The 23,691-nt window shown below is 39.7% G+C and overlaps 3 protein-coding genes and 1 non-coding gene across 4 annotated transcripts; 1 reads left to right on the forward strand and 3 right to left on the reverse strand.

Moving 5' to 3' along the window:
• Positions 1 to 493: 493 nt before the first annotated feature.
• Positions 494 to 6,129, forward strand: fbxo30a (F-box protein 30a). The gene is made up of 3 exons (XM_006798700.3): positions 494 to 662; positions 1,543 to 3,592; positions 3,697 to 6,129. The coding sequence occupies exons 2-3, from the start codon at positions 1,580 to 1,582 to the stop codon at positions 3,898 to 3,900; spliced, it is 2,217 nt and encodes a 738-aa protein (XP_006798763.2). The 5' UTR covers positions 494 to 662; positions 1,543 to 1,579; the 3' UTR covers positions 3,901 to 6,129.
• stx11a (syntaxin 11a) lies at positions 6,040 to 10,653 on the reverse strand. Its single transcript, XM_035911115.2, has 2 exons — positions 10,528 to 10,653; positions 6,040 to 9,360 (listed from the first exon to the last, which is right to left on the reverse strand). The coding sequence occupies exon 2, from the start codon at positions 9,353 to 9,355 to the stop codon at positions 8,474 to 8,476; it is 882 nt and encodes a 293-aa protein (XP_035767008.1). The 5' UTR covers positions 9,356 to 9,360; positions 10,528 to 10,653; the 3' UTR covers positions 6,040 to 8,473.
• Positions 7,175 to 7,257, reverse strand: trnal-uaa (transfer RNA leucine (anticodon UAA)). Its single transcript has one exon. It is a non-coding gene; the product is annotated as a tRNA-Leu (tRNA).
• A 1,404-nt stretch (positions 10,654 to 12,057) lies between the features above and the next one.
• On the reverse strand, positions 12,058 to 14,701 carry LOC102789235 (syntaxin-11-like). Its single transcript, XM_006798702.3, has 2 exons — positions 14,577 to 14,701; positions 12,058 to 13,026 (listed from the first exon to the last, which is right to left on the reverse strand). The coding sequence occupies exon 2, from the start codon at positions 13,022 to 13,024 to the stop codon at positions 12,173 to 12,175; it is 852 nt and encodes a 283-aa protein (XP_006798765.1). The 5' UTR covers positions 13,025 to 13,026; positions 14,577 to 14,701; the 3' UTR covers positions 12,058 to 12,172.
• Positions 14,702 to 23,691: the final 8,990 nt, after the last annotated feature.

The following is a 23,691-nucleotide window of genomic DNA, read 5'->3' on the forward strand; positions in this document are numbered from 1 at the left end:
GCTTCTAGTAACGAAGTGTGTCAGAACAATGGTTCACTCCTTGAGTTAAGTGCCTTGTCATGCTGGTATGATTCATAGGTCAGTGTTAAGTAGCTTAACAAAAATAAAAAACATTCCTCTGAAAATTTGTGAAAGGGCAACAAATGTCCAAAGAAATACTTTGAAAGACCTTTAGAAAGCCAGAAAAACTATTGCTGGAGACCACTTAAAAAATGACAGGAAACTGTCGCCTTGGAAGGAAAATATTAATTAATTAATTTACTAATTAATATTATATCAGGAGTCTATTCCCATTAAATTTCCCAGACTGCATCATAGGCACCCTAATAGTGATTATGGATGTAAAACTGCCCTCGGGGGTTTTCCCACTCTGTTTATTTCAGTGCTCTCAGGTCTGCCTCCATAAACCTAAATATGACCGGGACACCGACCGGTTTACGTGATGACGTAGTACTGCGCCGCAGTATCAGGATCAACATAACTCCGACTGACCCCGAGCAGCGAGGAAGCAGCTGCAGCCTGTTCAATTCATAAGAAGATTTAAACACATATAATACCGCGGGGTGTTTGTGTAGTCACAGTTTCAGTACTGCAGGCATCGACGGAGTTGTTAAAAGTTAGACAATATAAATAAAGCACACTCGGAGAGCCCAGCGACTCGGGTAAGTTGTTTGTAGAAGCTGTGAGCTAGCTAACTAATTAGGCTAACAAAGTGTAGCCGCTAATGCTAACCGGCTAGTCATGTTGTTGATGATGTTCTTTTGTTTACTTATTAAGATTTTTAAAGTTTTGTGACTTAGCTTGTCATTCTTTAACTTTATACCTTGACACGTAAATGCATACTTGCCAAGCTGCTAGTGGATGTTGTTAACATGTAATCTGTTGATGGTTTGATGTGTTAGGAGTTGTTGCTGTGTTTTTGTTTGTGTTTTTAGCCAGTTGTGCTTGCGTAATTTAGACAGCGGTCGCCGGCCAAGGCATTAAAGACTTGAATAATAGCTCTTCTTTGTTGCACTGCATTGTTAGGGCTTGCAGCATTGTTGTGGGTCTTTAATATGATTGTTGTCCTCTTAGCTTGCGTTCATTATCCCACAAATCCCCTACGCAAGTAGCATGACCAAATAAGCCCGGCGTTATAATTCAGAAGTATTTTAGTGGCTGTGTTGCACCCGGTTGGCAGGTTGAATTGTTCGCTGTTCTTGTTTTACTTGTTACCAGAATTCCTTGAAAAACTAAGGGCAAGTTACAGGGCCTAAAGGTCAGGGTTCAGGTTTGCCTTGAAAGTCCTGGAAAAACTGGTGTGACCATGAAACCTAAGATGGGTGTTGTGAAATGTTACTGAATAGCGTAAAGGTTTACAGTGCATGTGGAGAGAATCGGTGACAGGGCTTTTTGAAGGCACATGTGTGCTATTAAATGGTTGCATAGATGGTATAATGTAACCCTAAACATGTTTTGTTCCAGCTAAACCTAAAAACAGGGGTGTTACCATGACGTGTGAGATTTCTCAACAAAACAAATCTGTTTATCATTGTGTTTCAGGGTTGGACACCTTCTCCAGCTACCATTAGGGAAAAAAATGGAGACTCTACACCCCCACTGCCTTAAATGCATCAATAGAAGATGCATGGTGAGACCAGAGACAGGTGTTTCCTGTGACCTCATTGGCTGTCCTCTTGTCTGTGGGGCAGTTTTTCACTCGTGCAAACTAGGGGAACATCGTCTGCTGTGTCCCTATGAACGCCTCCCTTGCCTCAACAGTGGGTTTGGCTGCCCTTTCACTATTGCAAGGGTCAGGATGGCACAACACCTTGAGACGTGTCCTGCAAGTATAGTATGTTGTACTATGGAGTGGAACCGCTGGCCCGTCAGCTATGCTGATCGCAAGTCCTATGAAAACTTGAGCAAAGACTTCGATGAGGTGGAGCAGTTAGACATGGCTTTGGCTCTGCAGGATCAAAGGATGCTGTTAGAGTCCCTTAAGGTCACGACCACTGTGTCGAAGAATGGAGATAAAGAATTAGATGAAAGTGATAAAATGGCCACAGCATCAAGTTTACCAGAGACAGTGTTAGGTAATGCAACAGTGGAAATGGAGGAAGAGCCCTTTAATGAGCTGTACAGGGCTTCAGTGGAGACGAGGAGAAATTTAGCTGCTGCCTTGGACATCCTCACTAATTCCAAGGACATTAATGTAATTGTTGGAAACTTAAATGGCGAAAAGACTGATAAGAATGGAGCACTCCATAATGGAGAAAATGGTGATAGCCATGGTATTTATGTTGCTGAAGGCGGGAAGAATGTAGATATGCAAGAAAGTGACTCTGATTCAGAGTGCGAGCTGGGAGCGGTGGGCGGAGTGGAGAGCGCTGCTATAGACGATGGAGAAGAAGATGGTATCAACTGGGTTGAAGAAAATGATTTTGTTGAGTTGCTTTTTGATGAGAAGGAAGACGACATTGATGAACCGATAAATGATTCCAACCTTGTCTGGCCAGAGATGCCTCAGAATTACATGCCTGTTGTAGCACTGGAACCTCCTGTGCCTCAACAAGAACCACTTGCACCTCCAATGCCATTCCTACTGTCCGATCATGTGAGAAATAACTTCTTGCAACACTTACCCACTGAACTCAGGTACAGGTGCCTGGAGCGTAAGCTACAGAATGTAGAAGTGCTTAGAGGAATAAGTATGTTTACATTTAATGGACGTCGGGCCCTGCTGTCAGATCCTTATTTGTTTCGAGCGAAGATGGAGGACAAGGCAGTTGACACATCTGACCTGGAGGTAGCAGATGACCCCATGGGCCTCCATGGCATTGATCTTATCACTGCAGCTTTGCTTTTTTGCCTTGGCGATTCTCCAGGAGGCAGAGGAATCTCAGACAGCAGGTTTGTTGATGGCTACCACATTGATTTTGGTACGCAAACATTCTCCTTCCCTTCTGCCATTCTTGCAACCAACACCATGGTGGGGGATATTGCTTCAGCTTCAGCCTGCGATCATGCCAGTCCACAGCTTTCCAACCCCAGCCCCTTCCACACTCTCAGACTGGACCTAGTGCTTGAATGTGTGGCCCGATACCAAACCAAACAGCGCTCCATGTTCACATTTGTGTGTGGGCAGCTGTTCCGACGAGATGAATTCTCATCTCATTTCAAAAATGTTCATGGAGATATTCATGCTGGACTCAATGGCTGGATGGAGCAGCGCTGCCCCTTGGCTTACTACGGCTGCACCTACTCCCAAAGACGATTTTGTCCATCTGTTCAGGGCTTCCGGATCATCCACGACAGGCACCTGGGTTCTTTCGGGGTGCAGCCTGGTTTGCCGTTGAAAACTGGGGACACGCGCCTGAGAAAGAACTGCCAGTTTAGCTCTCATTGTGACCAGTTCAGCAGTCTTCCATTTGAAGTTTTGCAGCACATAGCAAGTTTTCTGGACAGCTTTAGCTTGTGCCAGCTCTCCAGAGTGTCCCGCATCATGAGAGATGTGTGTGCCAGCCTGCTGCAGATGCGTGGCATGGTTGTTCTGCTGTGGGAGAAGAAACGGCGTGCTGATGGGTCTCCCTCATGGCAGATCACAAACAAGGTTTGTCCACTTGCACACTCTTTAAACACAGCTGAGAGCAAATTTCACTTGTCTGTCTTGTGCTCAGCACATGAAAATAAACAAATTTTCCTATTTCTATTCAGGTGTGGCGATTCAGCACAGCCTTTGGTACAGTGAACGAGTGGAAATTTGCAAACATCGCCAGCATGGCTGATCACCTCAAGAAATGCAAATTCAACACAATTTCTCGTCGGGAGGAGGCAATCCCTCTGCCATGCATGTGTTTCACCAGAGAGCTCACAAAGGAAGGGAGGTGTTTACGTTCAGTTCTCAAACCAGTAGCATAAACAGTGAGGTCATCCTTCAGACTCCTCTGGGTCCTACAGAACTCAAATGCACATTTTTCCTCCAGTGTTTACAGACATTACGACTCTTCGGGCCCCAGAAAGACAACTCCTGGTTGAACTTTACCTGTGGTTCTCTGCTACACAGTGGAAACAGACTTCAATCCCTCAAATAAGACAAAGCCAGTAGTGAGCTGACATATACTTCAGCTGAGGCTGACCTGCTGCAGTCACACATCAGGACTATAAAAAAGCAAATTGAAGTTCTAGCGTTGTATCTTCCTCTCTGATATTAATCCTGGTGTACTGAAGTTGTATCTTTACTACTACTCTGACACTGTGTAAATATCGAATATTTTTGGTGTAGAATTTTTAAACAATTTTTATATCAAAAAGTCAGTACCATGCTTCAGTGGTAAGAGTAGAGCCTTAACTTGAGATACACTTGATTTTTCTCGCCATGAGGTCGTTCAGAACATCTCAGTGAGATTTCTCCACTGCTTCATGCTAGAACAGTTACTGCTACCTAGAATGCTTTGACATCTTCCCTAGATACCTACAGTGACCATGTGTGTACTGCTTAGAACTCAGATTTCACAGCGTTAATTCTACATTTTCACATTGACCAAACTTCTGTGCTCCACTTTACAGGATGATTGAACTGCACCAGCATGAGCATGCTCACACCTTTTTGGTTTTTTTGGCAGGTTTTAGCAGTCACAACAGTGGTCCACCCTCAACTTTTTTTCACACTTCTGACTAAGACGCGGCTTTGTTAGTCAGGGTACAGAGACATGAAGCAACACTATTTACCAGTTGAGTGTCAGTACTATTTTTTTTTTCTGTTTGTTTTTTAAGCCACGGTTGGCTTGTGGGTTTTTTTTACCAGCTATTTTGACAAGTAACCAGCAATTATTTAGAGGTTCTTTTCTTCAAAAATCTAAATGTAGCGAAGTCAAATAATGAATGTACCTGGTGAATCATCAGTGACTGGTTAGCAGGAAGTGTGGTTTCCTTCCCCTCAGTGTCAGACCTCAACAAATCCTGCAGGCCAGGTTCTAGGAAAAATAACGGGCACACACTTCCCTCCTTTAATAAGCACCATTAACTATGTTCATATTCACTATTTATCATGGTTTTCAAGTTGTTGTTTTTTCTTTTTGGCACTACATGTCCGCTATTTTCACATATTGTTGGTGTCTCAGGGTCGTATCATGAAGCTTCGTCTCACCGTAGTGTATTCGAGAAAATTGCTGAAAATGCCACGACAGCTGGTCAGCTGCTTTATTATTACAGGATCCTTGGGGAACTGTTTCAGTATTATAGTAGTGTGAGTTGCAGTGCTGAAATAACATGGTTTTCATGTTTATCAGTAAGGTTTTGTTTGGTTTTTTCAGCCTCGTATTTTTTTTTAGTCTGAATTAAGAAATTTGATGTAAAAAAAACTTGTAGTTCCCATATATAGAAAGAAATCTTCAAAAACTTTTTGAAACTGGTTTAAAATGACAGACATGTCATTAGTTAGTGATGAAATATGGGTATGGTGTGTGTTTCTTTTTCTTTTGGATGTAGGAAAGCCCAAGCTGTGTCAAAACTAAACTGTCTTTTTCAGTTTGTGTGATTTCTTTTTTTCTTCGTTTTTTGTACTGGTACATTTATTATTATTATTATTTTTGTTTTAAGAAATGCAAGTCTGCCTCTGTTAGGTCTGGATTTGAATTACTGATTTGCACATGACGGCATGTACTGTAAAATTTAAATCCTAAATCTGACAGGTTGTCTTTGTTGAAGCAGCAAGAATGCTACTCCTTCCTGTTTTGCATGTAATCAGTCCATTTACAGGCTAATTTATACAGTTTGTTTCTCAGGCACCACGCATTAATATTAGTACATTTTATGTCCTTTCTTATATTATAGAAAGAGAGACAGAAAGAATGAAATCAGCAAAACCTGATGAGATGCACTAACTCTTTGGCGTTCAAGTTGTCCGAGTGAGTTGAATGAGGAACTGAGCATGCAAATCAGGCTTTTATTCTGTGGATGTTCATGCATGTAAGAGGTCTCCAGATCACTTTTTGTTTTGCAGTCTTTGCACCTGGAGTGTATCAGCATTTTGATCAGTATTTTGGGTTAAATTATCACTGCTGGTGTTTTTTTTGTTTTTGTTTTTGTTTTTTTTGTTTTTTGTTTTTTTCACCACAGTATGCCAACTTCATTTGTTTGACTTTTGGTCCATTTTAATAAAGAGACTCTTGAGTTCTTAAATGTTTCGACTTTTAATCTTTTTCAATATCTATCAGAGTCTATATTTAGATCAGGTGTACACTAACAGATATTGTTCTCCATAAAAACTCTTCAGACCCACTTAGTCTACATATGATTGGATCAAAAGCCATTTCAAACTGTACTCTAATATCTTTGTGTTTTATTCATCCGTTTTGATCCATTGCAAAGGCAGAAGAATATAAATAGGACACATTGTCTTCTTTTAGTGCCAGCAAAGTCTTGAGAGATTTAATACAGTGTCTGTGAAACTGGGAAAACAATAATACAGCATTTGTGAAATAATATTTCTCTCACCGCTAGATGGCACCACATAAACAGACCTTCACCATCAGGGATGCGAAACCGTCCACACAGGAAATATAAATAGGCCTCTTGGTACGTAACATGCGATGATGAGCCAGGATGTGATTTAGCTGTTGGTCCCCGGTTGGTGGGTTTTAATTCAAGATAAGAATGAAGAGAAAATAAAGTATAAAAGTCCTCATCATTGACTTCGTTTCAAATATTTGAATAAAAGCGTCACTGAAGAATGGCAATGATAAAAGCTTCTCCACGGGCATGTTACTTTGCAATTACGTCTCCTTTTGTTACAGCATTTGTAAATCTGTTAGAAAACATCAACAGCTGCTTTTTTAGGGGCTTTTGAATATTTAAATATCAATATCTGCTACTGTACTGCCGTTTTGTTTGCATTTGGACCACACTGTGTAATCAAATACCTGTTAACTCTCAAATCTATAGTGAGGCGTGCCCCTTGTAATTATCCAAAGTCTCTCTTAGTTTCTTAGCTGAACCAGAGTGCATGCGTGGTAAGAAAAAAACAGACAAAGCAATGGCAAACAATGGCTTCGCAACAGGAATCTCAAAGGAAGGTGACAATTATTACTGTAGGAGCTTAAGCGCACAAAGGCTGACCATGAAGAGTAAAGTCGCCCTGAAGTGCATAAGACCGCACGCATTTCCTCCAAACATCGGTTAAAACTTCCGTTTTTACCAGGAGTGGGGTTCGAACCCACGAGGACTATTGTCCATTGGATCTTAAGTCCAACGCCTTAACCACTCGGCCATCCTGGTGAGTGCACGTGCACAATCAGCGCATGGCACACATCAGATAAAGCACGCACAGCTACCAGAGCCGTGACGCCACAGTTCAAATAAACGCGCTCTTGTCGGTAAATGCCCCCAGTAGAAACCGCACAGCACTGCTGAGGAAGTGCAATCATTGCAGCCCTGAAACTCATTTCAACACAGAGCAGAGGCAGTTATGTCTGAAAACTCCCACAGGTACACAGCAGTCTGAGTCACAACACCCTCAGTTTACCAGCTGATGACTGGGATTCCCCCAGTGAGGGATGGGCTGGCCCAGAGGCACAGGGAAATAAGGGTTTTTAAATTTTACTACCATCACAAAGGACAGTGAGATAGGCCTCCTGTGCAAACAGAAAGTCCTCTGACCTGTTTAGTTTGCCATTCTCTTCTGTTTCTCCTGTAACATTACCTGTGCAAACACCGCATTAAGTCAGGCAAACTGCCCTGTTAAAGAGATTTCACTGGCTTTGGTGACGTTGGTTGTCTGGCAGTGATAAACAAAATCATTGACTTTCTAAAATGGAGCTGACACACAGATATTTGTGTGAGTGTGTTTTTTTATGTGAAGCAACACGTGGAGGAAAAGCACAGCCTTGGCTTGTAGCTGGTGATGATATACATGGGGGTGGCTAACATATAGTTGCACAATCCTCACAAATCTAACTTGTCTCCCCAGCTAACCACAATTGCTGGTTGAGCTGTGATCAGTGTTTCTACACACTTGTGAAGCAATGGTTGCAATAAGAAACACGTCTATAGCAAGTACCGGTTCTAAGCTTAGCTGTAGATGTACATTCAAGTTGTCCAAATATAGCCACTCCAAGGCATTTATTTATAAATAAAATCATACTTTATGGGCTTAAATATTGCAGCCTGTACAAAGCTAAAAGCTAAACAAAGCTGCAAGTCGCGTGAAATAATAATTTCGATGTTTTTACAGCAGTCATGTATGCATAAGCTGTTCTCAGTAGCAATCAGGAAATGTAACTACCATCATCGCACTGTATATATTTGCATATGTGCATGTGGTTTGAATCACTCTGACTAGTTGGTATCAACTCAATAAAGAAAATGATACCAGAATGTGATATCTGGACACATCTAGAGCAGGAAAAAGCTTTCATGTGAGCATTTAGAAACATTTGCAGAGAAAGCGGATTTGAATCAAATGTTCTGGTAGGGGGCGGGAACTGGTGGCGCCTCATTTACAGCACGGGAAACAACAACAAAACAGCTTCTTGCATGGATTGCTTTTCTTGTATTTCACAGCCTGCTTGATCTGCGCTGAAGCTTTGGCTACATAGTCCTCTGTTGCCCCTACATTTGCTTCTATGTTGTCCAGCATGCAGCCCTGCTGCTCCACCAGCATCGCCATCTGGAAAAAAAGGTCATGAATGTCCCTAATGCGGCCCTCCAGCTCCAGCAGCTCCTTGTGCCTGTTCTCAATCTCGTTGAGAGCAGATCTGGCAGTCCTCCCTTCCAGCAGGAGATTATCCGAGAAGACGTTCCACTTGCCCGTCTCAGTCATCTCGTCTATCTGCTCCCTGGTTACCTCCTTGCCCATGATCTCTGCTTGCCTCTGGATGCGGGTTTTGCAATTCTCCCTTTGCGCCATTTCAGCCTCATTGTATTCAGACATGGCACTGTGGAAGGCGCTGGTCAAAGACACATACTGCGAGCGCACCATGCGAGCCAAAGCTGATGTAACCCCGTGGTCTTCCTCCAGCTCCTTGCTCAGCTTCCCCATTTTTTCCAGCTTTTTATAAATGGACTCCCCTCTGGCCTTGATGTCTCGTCCCAGTGCGTTGGAGTCCCGCTTGATGCTGCTGATCCTCCTGACTGATGTGAGGAACCTGGTGTTCTGCTTCCCCAGACGTTTCACATCCATTCTGAGCAACTGGATCTCCTTCCTCATCACTTGGGCATCCTTGTAGATGCCATCCATCATGTCCTCACCCGCAAACACAATGGCGTGTTGCTCCAGAGGCTCCTCATCCTCAACGGTGAGTCTCTCGTTCTCTGTGGGCTTGTACTCCTGCTCTGCAGGCGTGAAGGCCTGCAGCTCAGTCAGTCGGTCCTTCATCTTACCTGCAAGAGTCACAAACATTTATTCACCTCTCTAATGGAATTGTGGGAAACACATTCTTTACTCTGTGGTGAAGAACTAGATAAAAAACTAATATCAAAAATTCTAAGGGCACAATTTTATTTTGCTGGCTTTGCTCCTCTTCATCTTATTTCCTGTCACATGTATACTGTTCATATTAAACATAGCAGAAGTTTCAAATAGTGAGGTCAGCACATGCAAGAAAACAACCAGGCTTTGGACTGTTGTTTCTACTTTCAGCTCTATATGATGTCACTTTTTACATATATCCTTAACATGGTCATCTCAGGCACACAGCTCTCTGGCCTTGAGCACAGAAGCCCCACCCATCTGTATTCAAGCCCTCTGTTTTCAGCTAATCAGAAGAAAATTGGAGTAAAGGTCGGTGGCCATAAAGAGAGAGGACTTAAAATGACTTATTTGACACTTTAACTTAAATGTTTGAGATTATTCTGAAATGTGAATCACGCAAAGCTACACAAGTTAAGTTACAGTTTTTTTTTAATGTGAAAACCTCCGGTCCCTTGCGGAATGAAACTTGATATTGGATAGCAAATAAGATGGGTCACATAAATGTGACCAGCATGAGCAATAGTCTACTGTTCTTTGGTCATTTCCTTTCAATATTGCACTGAAACCTCCTGTTAACAGAGAGAAGGAGGGGCTGGTATCACACTGAGTTCTTCTTTTGATATGTTATTATTAACATTAAGGCACAAATGTTAAGTCTCACTTTTAGATAACGATAACAGCTTTTGATGTACTATCCAAGGGGGCTGTAGGTCAGTGAAAAGTCCTCAAAAGCAAACTGGTGAGTTACTTCCTCAGCTGTACTATCATCATCATGAGACAGAAGTTATTTTAAAAGCTCCTGTCCTTCAGAAAGCGGTTATTTCCTGCTAAACGAATCCATTCCTGAGGTGTACTGTGATGTAGATAATGTTAAAAATCCTCACTAAAGTGAAAAAACCACATCAGAGAAGCGCAAAGCATCCTCTCCCGTGATAAGGTGAGATCGGGAGGAAACAGAAAAGCTCGAAAGCAATCTTTTGATACAGAAATCGACCTGTATGATACAATACACCAATGTATCGATTACTGAGCCTATATCTATATAGAGAGTACAACAGAAGGTGCACACAGCCTACCTTTTTGAGTCCTCCACCGATACTAGAGAATCAAAGTCCCAAAAGCAGAAGGGGCGAGTACGGAAAGACTCATTTCCTCTTTTTGTCTCGGTTATAAATGCAAATTTCAACATGTACCAGGGTCAACTTGGTATTTTTGAAGGAGGTCTTGCATCACGTCCTATACATTACAAATGACACGCTGACATTACACTGCTCATATACCCTGCAGCGGGTATTAATGCGGAAGATAACGCCTTTTCCCCTTTACACATTTCACTGCTTCTCGGGTTTGATTCCAGGAAGGAGGTGTAGGTCAGTCACAGTCATTATATATGGTGTTGTTTTTTTTTAATGTCAAAGCGTGCGCATTTGGAATTTGCGCAATAAAGGTTTTGTGTTGTAAAAACCTTTCATGAGTTCATGAGTCGACCACGAATCTCAGTCATTTTCATTTTAGTTTAAATTCTTCGCTGTGAAGATAGAAAAGAATACAAGAAGCACGAAAAAAGAAATTCATCTTATTATACTAACATAAAAACGCGAATAGAAGTTCGACATATACCTGAAAACGGGGGGAAAGCCTCGACATAAAACACAGTTAGTGTTCAGGAACAAGTGTTTGACACAAGTGGAAAGTGCAACCCCAATATTTTTACATGTGGTTTTAATGATCAGGTCTAAAAACACAATGCTAAAAATATACAACGAGTATTAAAATTTACATTTCTGAGAGAAAGGGGAAGGGGGGGGGGAGGGGGGCGTTACAACACTGGGAGTCTTGTAACCTGTAATAAGCAATTTTCTTTGGTAGTTGGGCAAGGAAAAGCCTTCATAATTGCCTTATATGTAGGAACAGAAAAAGTGCTATGGCCATTTGCTCCATTTAGTCAGTTGCAACAGTCCTGTGTTGAAAAAGTGAAAATGTATCAGAGTATTTAAAAAGCTGAAGGTCTCGTAGTGTAAAATTACAGATGATAAAGATCAAGCTGAAATGAAGAAGCGATAGTTACACAAGGGTTTTTTTTTTTTTAATTATTTAAATTATTTATTTTACTAAGGAGCACAAGTCACACAGACAGGCTGATATCCAGACTGCTGACACTCTCCTTTGGCTGGTATCATACAGTTACAGGAGCAAAGGCTTTATCAACATTTGAACAGAAATCATTAATGGTTACAGTCATACCAGCCTGTTAATGGCTAAACTTTTATACTTCCGTCAATAAAGGCCACATTACAACTTCACATAAAATCACATAAAGTCTAAATATACCTAAAATAACAATCTAAAATCACCTAACTTAAGTATTTAAGGTTAAATATTAACAGTTCTATGAGTCTTTACATTAGCAATTGCACTTTGCTTTTACAGATAAATGCCTTAAATAAATATTTTACTATAGATCTATTTTTAAGCACCTATATAATTCAGGCTTGCAGGAAGTGGGACTCTTCCCAGAGAAACGGAGAGTCAGCCAATTGGTGGGTCTTGTTTTATGATGACCAGCGCAACTTGACTTCATCACCATCAGTGTTCAAACCTTTCTATTAGTGTCTACTGTGTAGCATCTACTGTGCTCCCGTCTGTGGGTGTATTCTGGAAGCCAGTGCGATTCATTAAAAGTTTCACCATATTTTAGAATCAATAAAAGCTTCATAAGACCTAATTGTGATAACATGGAAAGCAGGCGCAAAACAGCTTCTTGAAGGGGTTGTTTTTATCAGATTTAATGGCATTATCCAAATAGACCCTGCTTTCCAGAATGATCACACCAACATTTTGAACATTTTTCTGGATGTTTTCCACTCCTGTGCCCTGCTCCTCCACGAGGACAGCCACATCTAGGAACAGTTCCTGGATTCCCGCGATTCTCTTCTCCAGCTCCTGCAGCTCATGGTGCCGGCTCTCTATCTGCATTAGGGCAGACCGGGTAGATTTCCCTTGTATCTGGGTGCTGAACACAGTCAATTCTTCACCCTCCATCATCTCCTCCAGCTCCTCCATGCTAACCTCCTTACCCACTATCTCCATCTGTCTCTGGATCTGCTTTTTACAGGCTTCCCTGTGGTTCATCTCTGTGTCATTGTAGCTGAACATCACCTCCCGCAGAGCGTTGCTCAGGCAGTGGTACTGTGTTCGAGCAATGCGCACTGTGGGGTCCAAACTGCCGCGCTGGACCTCCAGTTCACCTCTGAGGTTATTTAGCATATGCAGCCTCTGCAACACAGCTTCACCACTGCGTTTAATATCTGCCCCGATTGCGTTGGAGTCCCGTTTTATCACGATGGAGTCTGAAGTCTTATTCAAAGCCTGATAGTTCACGTCCTTCAGATCTCTGATGTCATTTTGGATCTGCTGGATTTCCAGACGTATCAGCTGGGCCTCCTTCAGGACATCATCCAGCTCATTATCTTCAGCTGTTGCTTCATAATCTGATAGGTTATCTAGCTGCACTGTACTGAAACCCTCAGTGTCAGTCTGTACCTGATGCAGGTGTCCCAGTCTGTCTCTCATGGCTGGAAGGAAACAGAAAAAAGGTAGATTTACTCATCTGAGAGAAAAGGTTTATCCGTGACTTGAAAAAAAAGCATCACACCCAATATATTTAGTGTTTAGCAACTTTTAGAGGCAATGAGCAACCTTATTCTTCATTTGTAGTCATGTTTGAGGCCAGTCTTCAGCTTCTAAGGGAGGTATTTGGCTCTTTGGCTGCTAAAGTTGAAATTAAACTATGTTGAACAGCTAGGTGTGTGTCTGTGTGTGTGAGCAGGCTGCTTTTTCAGAAAAAAGCAGCCTGCAGCAGTTCAAAATGATGATGAAGGGAGTGTCTTAAAGTGAAAAAAAACCCTCAGCATTATGAAGCTGAGGAGATTATTATCATCTGTGGGTTCGTGAGTACGTGCAGTGTGTTGTGTAAATTAAAATAAACAAACAGTAAGCTTTGCAGCTGCTTTTAGTTTTTATTTTATATTTTTCCAAAGTGAATGAATAAAAACATTTCAAATTGAAATTAAAGGAAATATTTACTCCTCAAACTTGGTTTAATTGATCACAACTAAACATCTTACTGCTGAACCGACCGCCACCGCCTGACCTTTTTATCCCGAATTGGCTGTAAGATCCCTGGTGAAGACATAAATGCTTCCTGTTTTACAAGCTAAGAAGAAAAATGCAATTAAAAAAAACAGAAAAACACCAAGAGAAAGCTGTTTCCCAGCTAATAACTGTAAAGCTTTTATTCTGTTAAGCTCATCTTACAAAATAAAACACAAAGGTTTTGTAATCAGTGCATAGCACCGTGGCACATTTTCTACGTCTCCAGTATCGAGTAATCTTAGATGAATTCTCCTGATCCACTAGGACGTGTAGTCTGTCAAAGACTTGCCAAACAAGTTCTCAAACAGAGAAGCTGTTGGATTTTTTCTTTGTTGTAAAACTTTGAATTAAAGTGTTTTAAGCTTTGGTGACAGTTTAGCTCCCAAGCAGATCAGGTAAACATGAGGTTTGATTTGGACTTGAGGAACTTTAACACTCCCATTTCCTACTTTCCTGAAAAGCCCCACCCCCCAAAAACAAAAAATAATAATATTAAAAATTATTTTAAGCTTAACTCAACAAAAACAACAGAAGACAAGCAAATCATGTTACTGATCACCGTCATACAAAGCAGACATGAACTCAGTCACAAGGAAGTCTGGTTGGATTTAAATGATTTTTACAATAGATAATACAAATTTTACATTATTGAAACACATAATCTATTATTCTGAGCACTGAAAAAGCCTTATTGGGATGTAAATACTTTCTGTAAACATTAACAGTGTAAAGTACATGGACATAGGTGTATGATTTTGCCAGTACTGGCCCTTTTCTTTAAATCAGTAGTAAATCACACATCATATTCATCAATATATCCTTTCTATCAGATGCAGTATAAACTCACTAACAGTTTAATGTCTTGTAGCATGATGCTGTGCTGACAACATTTGCATTAAAAAGGCCCCCTGAGCAAACCTAAAGAATATAAAACATATGAAGCTATGATTATAGAATTATTGTATCTTACTTTTATTGTTCTTAGTTAGCCGTAGATAAGTTTCAGATACTTCCTTGTCCTCTGTAGTTAAAGGCGATCATGAAAATGGGAGTTCAGTCCAGTTAGTAGAGTGACGGCTGCTTTAAGAGCAAGTAATTTTTTAAAACTGTTAACCATCATCTCTGCTAGACCTGCTTATGAGGAAAGGTTTTTAAAAACAAAACTTTCTGCATTCCTCTCGTGTCACGTGGAGACGTGAGGTGACGTACAGTAGGACAAAGCCATACTTGTTAACGATTTAACATAAAGATGAAACACTCGTGCTTACATTTCACCTCTGTTATCATTACCTTTACCGCACTGCTTTTTTTAAAAAAAAAAAAATAGTGTTCTCGGGTGTTGTTTTCTATCAACAGAAATGGCAATGAAGGGGGTAAATGGCTGTGCTGAGGCCTTGACAAAGCACATATAAGATAACATCAGGGATAGAGGTCACTGACTTTGGACACACAACATGTTAAAAAAAATAAAGAGGAAGTATTTGAGATAGCTTATCTTCCAGAGGGGTGGGACCAAAATGTTCTTATATGATAAAAACTCAAGTCTAAAAAAAAAAGAAAAAGAAGAAGACAAGAAAGACCGCCTTCTTTAGTTAATACTTCTACATCCTTTCCTGTTTCATGAAACACAATCTAAGTGTGAAGCCACCAACCATCAAGTGATTTTCAGTCATGCAGCCAGAAAAAGAAACTCAAGCTAGATAGATCATTCGGTGCATAGGCTGCATGTACATGAGCAGTAATTTCCATCGGCCTACTGAGTTTCTGAGTCACTGGGATTGTTTCTCACGGGGGTTTTTTGTTTTGAAGGCCAACGTGTGCCCTATAGCTGCATAAGCATAACTGACACCTTACTCTTAAGACAAAAGCATAAATGAAACCATGTGAAGTTAAAAATTCCCCACTAAACCACAACCAGCAGTAGTGTTCTCTTTCACCGTTTCTGTTTTTAGCACATTTCTCACTCGCCTTCTTAAGACCTGGTGTCATGGGCTAATGGAGAGAGGACACAAATGTAGTACATAAAGAGAAACTGGGTATTGACTAAAAAAAAGGAATAAAAGAAAGCTAAAAAAAAGATTACCATGACACAGCACAGGAAGGACAATTAAAGAAAGACAAGGAGAAAGAGGAAGACTGGACTATATATAGATTGTGGACTAAATGGGGAATAACAGACAGAAGAGGAAAAAGACACAGGTGAAACACAATCACAACATCCTTATTTCACAAAGGGGGAAGGAAAATTAAAAAGCAAACTGTTAAATTTAAACAGAAGACAGCTGATACTATACACTAAACATGATAACAGAGAAGGTGGAAGAATAGGGAGGGGAAACATAGACAAGGGAAACACTGTGGGAACTAAAAACCCCAAAAGAAGAACTTCCAAAAACCACACAGGAAACAGAACTTAAATTTAAAAAAAAAAAAAGCTAAAGCTCAACATCATTAGAATGATAAAGACGCCAAAACAGGATTCCAGAATTAAACCTTCACACAAAATCCTAGAAAATCCTTAAAGACTAAGAAACTTGGTTCATTTTTTGTGGTCGATGACAAGAAGCAAATTCAAACACATGCATTTGTTGGTCAATTGTCTGTTCGACCCCTAGATGGCAACAAAAATAAATAGTTCAGTCAGAACACCTCAAATTAGAACCTGAACTTTGTTTTTCTAGTTTAACTGTCACCTACAACTTTGAGCAACGGAAATATTGACCACGTTATTTCATTTATCTCTATACAAGAGTGAAAGGGAAGTTTTACAAGATGCTAGTGAGACCTGCTGTGATGTATGGTTTGTGACTGTGGCACCAACAAAAAGACAGAAGGTGGAGCTGGAGGTGGAGGCGGCAGAGCTGAAGACAGACCAGGATGGACAGGATTAGAAAGGAGTGCATCAGAGGGATGGCTCAGGAAACAGAGTTAGAGAGGCATGCAGCATCTATCTGGGTGGTGCAGAGAGTTATTTTCAATATACCAGATCAAATGTTTTTTACTTGACGAAAAATTCACAGTCAACAAGTGTAAAATGATCCGATATTTCATGAAAAGCCAAGAAAGTACAAAAAATAACACATAAAAAAACAAGTAAAACAAAGATTATACACAACTTTAATGAAAAAGCCCCAGAATGCTTGGGATTTAGTGGTTCTACTAGTGGTTTTGCTGACATGGTTATGCTCAGTTTGTCCAGTTAGAGGGAAGGGATGATCTGTTAAGCACCACCTCTTCTGCTCACTCACTTCAATCTTCTTCTTCTATCCAGCTTACTGTGCCTTCTTTCTGCCACACCATCACAGGAAGCAGAGCTTTCAGCTGCTCTGCTCCCAGGCTGTGGAACTCTCACCCCCAGATATTAGAAACATTGGTGTCCCCCCCCCCGCCAGTTTAAATCAACTCAAAACCCATCTGTTCAAATCTGCATATTCACTGTGAATTTATTGTTTGTTTATTTTATCTTGTGCTTTTTGCTTTTATTGTTCTTCATTGTAATTGTTCTATTGTGTGTTTTATTCTGTTGTTAAGTGTCCTTGGGTGTCTTGAAAGGTGCTTTTAAATAAAATGTATTATTATTATGAAAATTTTTCTGAAATTGTATTATTTATCATAAGAATAACAGTCTCTTCAGCAGTGTTACGGAGACTTGGAGACCTATGCTTTTTTGTGACATTTTTCTGGCCCGCTTTACTCCCCCTTTAACCATCACAGAACCCCTGGAATAAATCCTGAGACCCACTGGCTGCTCAGACATCCGGAGGGATCTCGAGGTAGAGCCGCTGATCTTGCATCTTAAAACGAGCCACTTTGAGGTGGTTTGGATGCCTCCTGGAGGCCTTCCTTTGCAGGTGCTCCAGGCAAGCCCACCTGGGAAGAGAATCTTGTCTAGCTTGGGAATACCTTGGGAACCCTCTGGAAAAGGAATAAATAAAGTATTGACTTTTTTTAATTTGTTTTTTCTGCATATCAATAAGTTCTTTTTTTTATATCTTGTGTTTGTACTTAAAAGGCGACTTCACCCATGAAACACATTTCTTCTTACACATTTTTCTGTTTTGGATCTCTAACCTTGAGAGATGTCTAATACTGAATGTGATACTAATGGCACTTAACTTGGTGGTGCTCAAAGCTAAAAAACAAAAAACAAAAAACAAAAAAAAAGATCTGAAAACCCAGCTGCAATATCTCTTTCTAGAAACCTTGAGGGCAGTTTCATGTAGGAACTACTTTTATTTCTATTGAACTCTTCCCCCTGCGCCTGAGGACAGGCTAGTATTGGTGACACTGTGGTATAAACAGTGATGGCTGAGCTGCACGTTTCTTTTGGTTCAAGTATGTAGAAAGAATGATGTACACCAAAGGAAAAACATGTCAATTAGAGGTGAACTTCTGCCAGAGATTCACTTTTGCCACATTGTCTGTGCAACATGCCTCAAAGTCTATGCAATATGTTGAAGTATTTATTATATCCAGCAGATGTCAGTGATAAAACAATCAGGTCTCAGGGCCACAGATACAACAGTAGTTTAATCTGCTCCAGCAAAGCTCATTAAGTTTCCAAAAAACACAAAAACAAACAAACACATACACACAACCAGCACAAGACGAGCAATTAACTAAAGACTAAGCTTTATACTTCTCCAAGTCATATGTAAACATATGCAGCTTACATTATTGTTTTAACAAATTTCTGTTATTACCTTTTGAGACAGATGGTGATATTAGGAAACATCACATACGATTAAAAAGCATGCGTATTAGACTTATGGATCTTTATTTTTGTGGACAGTTTTTATTTTTAGATATTTTCCCAAAGATGTTCGGGCTTTTTATAGATTGCAGTGTTTAACTTATTTCCAGCACCAGATGCAGCTAGAAAACAAAAAGAAGGGGGAAAAAAGGAAAAAAAAAAAAAAAAAGAAAATACAAATTGAAAGTTCCAGTTAAATTCATGTAATCTGTTTTTTCAGTCAGCTGGTTCTAATTTAAGCAGCTACTAATCAATAAACCATGTTGCATGAGATTCACATGTACATTTCCCTGGTCACAAGTTGTGATCTGGGCATGTGATCAGCAAACTAACTCTTAACATCAGACTCTAACTTTGACACTCTCTGCACTGTTTCTCAAAGGTCCAGACCAACCAGGCTCAGTTAAAGAAACACTGGGAAACTGTTCATTGTGAACTAGCCAAGACTTCTTATTCTTAATGAAAAGCTGCAAATCTGCTAAACTCAATGACAAAGGTCTACTTTGTGCACTTGGACAGTTGAACAAACCATAACACTGTAACACTTTGCCACGTTCCTCTGCAAATTTCCCTTTTTTTAAATGGAAAAGTGAGTTTTACCTACAGAACGTTTTGTTACATAACGGGATCGCAATGTATTGGGTCAGAGCATAAAAAAGTGCCTTCTAAATTCTAGGTTTTCCTGATAAGATCCAGTAACTATAACAGTCTTAAAATATATCTGAAATTCCTATTTAAAGTACAAAATTGGTGTCGAATTAATCAAATATTTACTAACTGTGATAAGATGATTACCTCTGTTGAACAACATGCTTAATGCAATATATTACGGTTGCTGTCTGTGTGTGTTTTCCCCAAAATCAAGCTGCAGCCATGTTTATAGTATACTGATTTACAGTTAATCACATTTTCTGCAGTTCTGTAACATATACGGTGCAACTGTGCAGTGCAAAGATTAAAAAAAAAAAAAATTAGCTGTGTTAAAACTTTTTTTAATACAGTGCAATAAATTTCGTTCAGACATAAAAAATTTAGTCATCTGTTAGGTCTGAATTTTATACATAGTCCTTTATGATAGCACAAAATGCACAGGTAGATGAAGAGGACATGTACACACATGCAAGCTGACTCACAGAGACCCCCTGCACTTTTATTACATTATGTAGCATTAGGCCTCAACAGCTAGGCTGCTGTAATCAGTGGAGAAAACATCAGCTGTTTTCACTTAGCCAAAGTTGTGACTCTAATTAAGTGAACTTATTAACTTTGTACTAAGGTTCACATAAGAGCACCAGTGTCTCAAAGCGTCTGATCAAATCAACATGAATGCCCGTCATGGGTTTGCAGAAGTTTCTCTGCTCTAAGCTTTCCCAAGGTCTCATTTTATCCACCTTGGTGACATATCATACTGCTTTTTCACTGAGGTGAAGAGAGGACGTCACTGCTTCTATTACAATATGAAGCACAATTAGTGCACATATTTAATGCCTTTTAGGTTTAGAAGTTTAAAGGAAGATTTAGAGCATATGTTTAATAATCAAAAAGCTTTGCAAGAGGAAAAATCTCACTTCATTGTTGTGAATGAAGATGTTTTCTTTCCAAATTGATACAAATTTAATAACAATAAAATTGGAGCTGGTCAAAAAAAAACATAGATACAAATGATGGGATTTTCCTAAAATAATCAGCTAGAGACAAAAACAATGATTTATGATACCATGTCATAATAAGAAATTATGAAAGGAAAGTTCTAAATAAAATGTAAAAACATTAGAGAACCAATTATAAACTGTAAATACTGAAGATGGATTGTTTTGCTGAAATTATCTTGAAACTGATGGACAACTATGCAGCCGGGACTGTTTGCCAACAGCAGTGTTAAACCAGGTCTTCTGTCCAGCATGGGCAGTAACAAAGGTCAGTCCACAACAAATAATAGCAGAGAGATTCAGTGTCCAGTAGGCCAATCAGACCAATCAGTCTGGTCCTAATTCTTTTTCAGAAGAGCATTAACAAGTTTAATCTTTTTATGAAAGTTAAAATGTGGGGTAAACAAGGGAGGGTTTTTTTCTTCCTATCTCCAGCATTGGCTGAGACTAATCTGTTTAAAGTCCCACAACAATAAAACCTCACCTCAGTCAAAATAAGCAAACCGTTTAGAGCTGGAATATATTATTTAATGCACTTGTTATAGGTGTAAGTGACTCAGCTGGTTCCTCTAAGGCCTCATTCCCCTTTAGCATGCTCTGTGTCTTGAAATCTATTTTTGCATTAGCTAATAATTTTCATCTTGTTTTATGTCTGCAGTTTCTGGCAGGAACAATTATACCTATGCTATATGCTATATTGCACTTACAAACATGTTTTGTTTTAAGTGAGCAATGCTGCATCTCCAACAAGAGCTGCTCAGCAGCTCAACACATACACTACAGGTTGGTGAGAAAATAAATTGAAATCCTGAATGAGTGAAGTGTATAACAGTGTATAACAAAGGCTACTACAGCTTTTCTGAAGACCTTCCTATATATGTTGACCAGACACTTTATTAGACACAGCTTGCTAACATTAGGTTAGACTTGCTTTTGCCTTCAGAAAGGCCTTAAGTCTTTGTGGCACAAAATCAACAAGATGATAGCATCACACAGTCTTACATCCTTGATGCAATCTTACAACATCCCAAAGCTGCTCTATTGGATTGCGATCTGGTGACTGTGGAGGCCACTTAAGTGCACTGAACTCAGTGTCACGTTCAAAAAAGCAGCTTTTGGTGATCTGAGTGTTGTGACATGGTGTGTTATCCAGCAGGAATCAGCTCTCTGAAGAAGGGTACACTGTGGTCATAAAGGGATGGACATAATCTGCAACAATATTTAGGTAGACTGTGGTGTTTAAACAGTCCTCGTTTGGTACTAAGGGGCTCAAAGTGTGCCCAGAAAATGAACCCCACATCATTATAGTCTGAAATGTTGACACAAAATAGGATGAATCTATCCTGTTCTAGGGTGACAAGAGTGGCACCTGGTGTGGTCTTCTGCTGCTGTAGACCATCTGCTTCAGGGTTTGTTGTGATTCCCAGATGCTCTTCTGGATACCTTGGTTGTTACGACTGGTTATTTGCTTTAAGCTGCCTTTCTATCAGCTTAAAGCAGTCTGTTCAGTCTTCTCTGACATCTCTAATCAACATGACATTTTCTCCAAGAGAACTGCTGCTCATTGGATAGTTTCTCTTTTTTGGACCCATTCTGCTTTTGTGGGAAAGCAGAAGATTATTTCAGTTTCTGAAATACTCAGACCAGTCTGTCTGGCACCATCAACCACAGTCATTTAAATCACATTTGTCCTTTTTCTGATGCCCAGTTTGAACTACAGCAGGTCATTGTGACCATGTCTACATGCCTAAATACACGGAGTTGGTGTTGGCTATGTGACTGGCTGCTTAGATATTTACAGGTGTTCCTAAGAAAGTGAGAAGTGATTAGGATGTGTTTTATTTATAGTTGCCTAAAATCCTGAGTTTGGCCTTACTCATTACTTTGGCATCTAAGTAAAAAATTGCCATGACCATCATAAAGCATATGTGCAATACTGAACAAAAACAAAAACTAAACTAAACAAACAAAAAAATCATCTACCACATTATCTTGCCTGAACTGGCATTATCATGTAAGCCCAAACACTGCAGTGCTAGTGCTCATAAAATAAGTTTCCGCGAAACGCTTTAATGAAAGAAATGCAGCTTAACAGATAAACACATTATTAGTTTATCTTTTATTTTTTTCACAGTCGGAAGTCAGACTGCAAGGGGTCAAGCTTTTGAAGCAGCCTTTTCTAAAACGAATCTTGTATTTTAGGCAGACTGTTGTGTGTTTGTCTGCCCTGCTCATGATATTCTGCCCACACGCCTCAGTTTAAACACCAAATCAAATTAAGTCTGTTTTGCTCGAGAGGTACATTTGACAAGTCAGCTGATTTTCATTTTCAAGAAAACTTTTTTGCCAGCTTTAAAATATTTGATCATTTCTATACGCTCTATGCTGTTATGAAATATTGTTTGTGTTGGACTGGTAACAGATTAGTTGATCAACACTAAATACCAAAAAAGAAACCCTCAGAATGACATGTGCATTCAGAGATGCTCTTATGCATACTATAGTTGCAATGAGTGGTTATTTGTCTCCCTATCAGTACTTCTCTGACCTATAGCATCAACAAGGCATTTTCACTCAGAGAACTGACATTCACTGGATATTTTCTATTTTTAGACCATTCTCTTTAAACCCTCAAGATAGTTGTACAGGAAAATCTGAGCAGATCAGCAGTTTCTGAAATATTCAGACTAGCCAGTTAGTACCAAGAAACACGCCACATTCAGATTTGCTTAAAATACCTTTCTTCCCCCATTTTGATGCTTCAGCAGGTCATCTTGATCAGGCCTACATTGATTGGCTGATAAATATTTCATTTTACAAGCAATTGACATGTGTTCCTAATAAAGTGGCTGGTGAGTGTAACGTAGGCCCTGTGGAGTGAACAGTAATTAACCTCAATATGAAAGCAGTTTTAAAGTAGATTTGCTTTGTTATGCCTTTTTTTTTGTTTGTTTTTTGGAGAAATGTCGTATAATTGTTGAACGATTTGTCCATGCAGTCTTCAAAGTGGGGAACTCTACTCAATTTTACTGTTTTTAAGATTCTGACTTATTAACAGTAATAATGGGTTGAAGTTTTAATATCTGGTCATGCTAACAATCATGTTAATATATTTGGGGGGGGTTTTTTAGCATTAGCATGCAGCATTTTATATAGACTGTGTTTATATAAGGCTGGCAATTTGCTATTTAAATGTCCACTTCTTCCCATTCTCTAAAAGATGTTTTAGTAGTACAGCTGCCCATTTTAATGTTATTAAATAAGTTATTAAGACATACATTTGTTTTCCCCAGAACACTTCCCACTTAATATAAATTAATTTAAAAAATGTTATACATAAAGAGGATTGTTCTAATGATAAGGATGTAGGATTTAACATGCTGTCCAAAAAGCATCTCCCAATCCCAAACTCACAATTCAACAACAAGGTGATTCAAAGTGCTTTGAATCACCTTGATTCAAGGTGATTGCAGGGCAGCTGATGGCAACTTTATCAACAGGCAGTTCAAGAGGTTGAGACATTTTCCCCAGACACTGACCCACAATGTCCAGCCGCAACTTCATAAACCACTTTTGACTCTCATGGCATTTCATTATAACATGACATTTGTTATAATGAAACCTGTCTGCTTATTTGTCAGACTGAATGTGCCCTACGTTTTTGATACATAAAATGATCGCAA

The sequence above is a fragment of the Neolamprologus brichardi genome, chromosome 19, assembly GCF_056152115.1.
Source record: "Neolamprologus brichardi isolate AB-2024 chromosome 19, ASM5615211v1, whole genome shotgun sequence".
Classification (NCBI taxonomy): Eukaryota; Metazoa; Chordata; class Actinopteri; order Cichliformes; family Cichlidae; genus Neolamprologus; species Neolamprologus brichardi.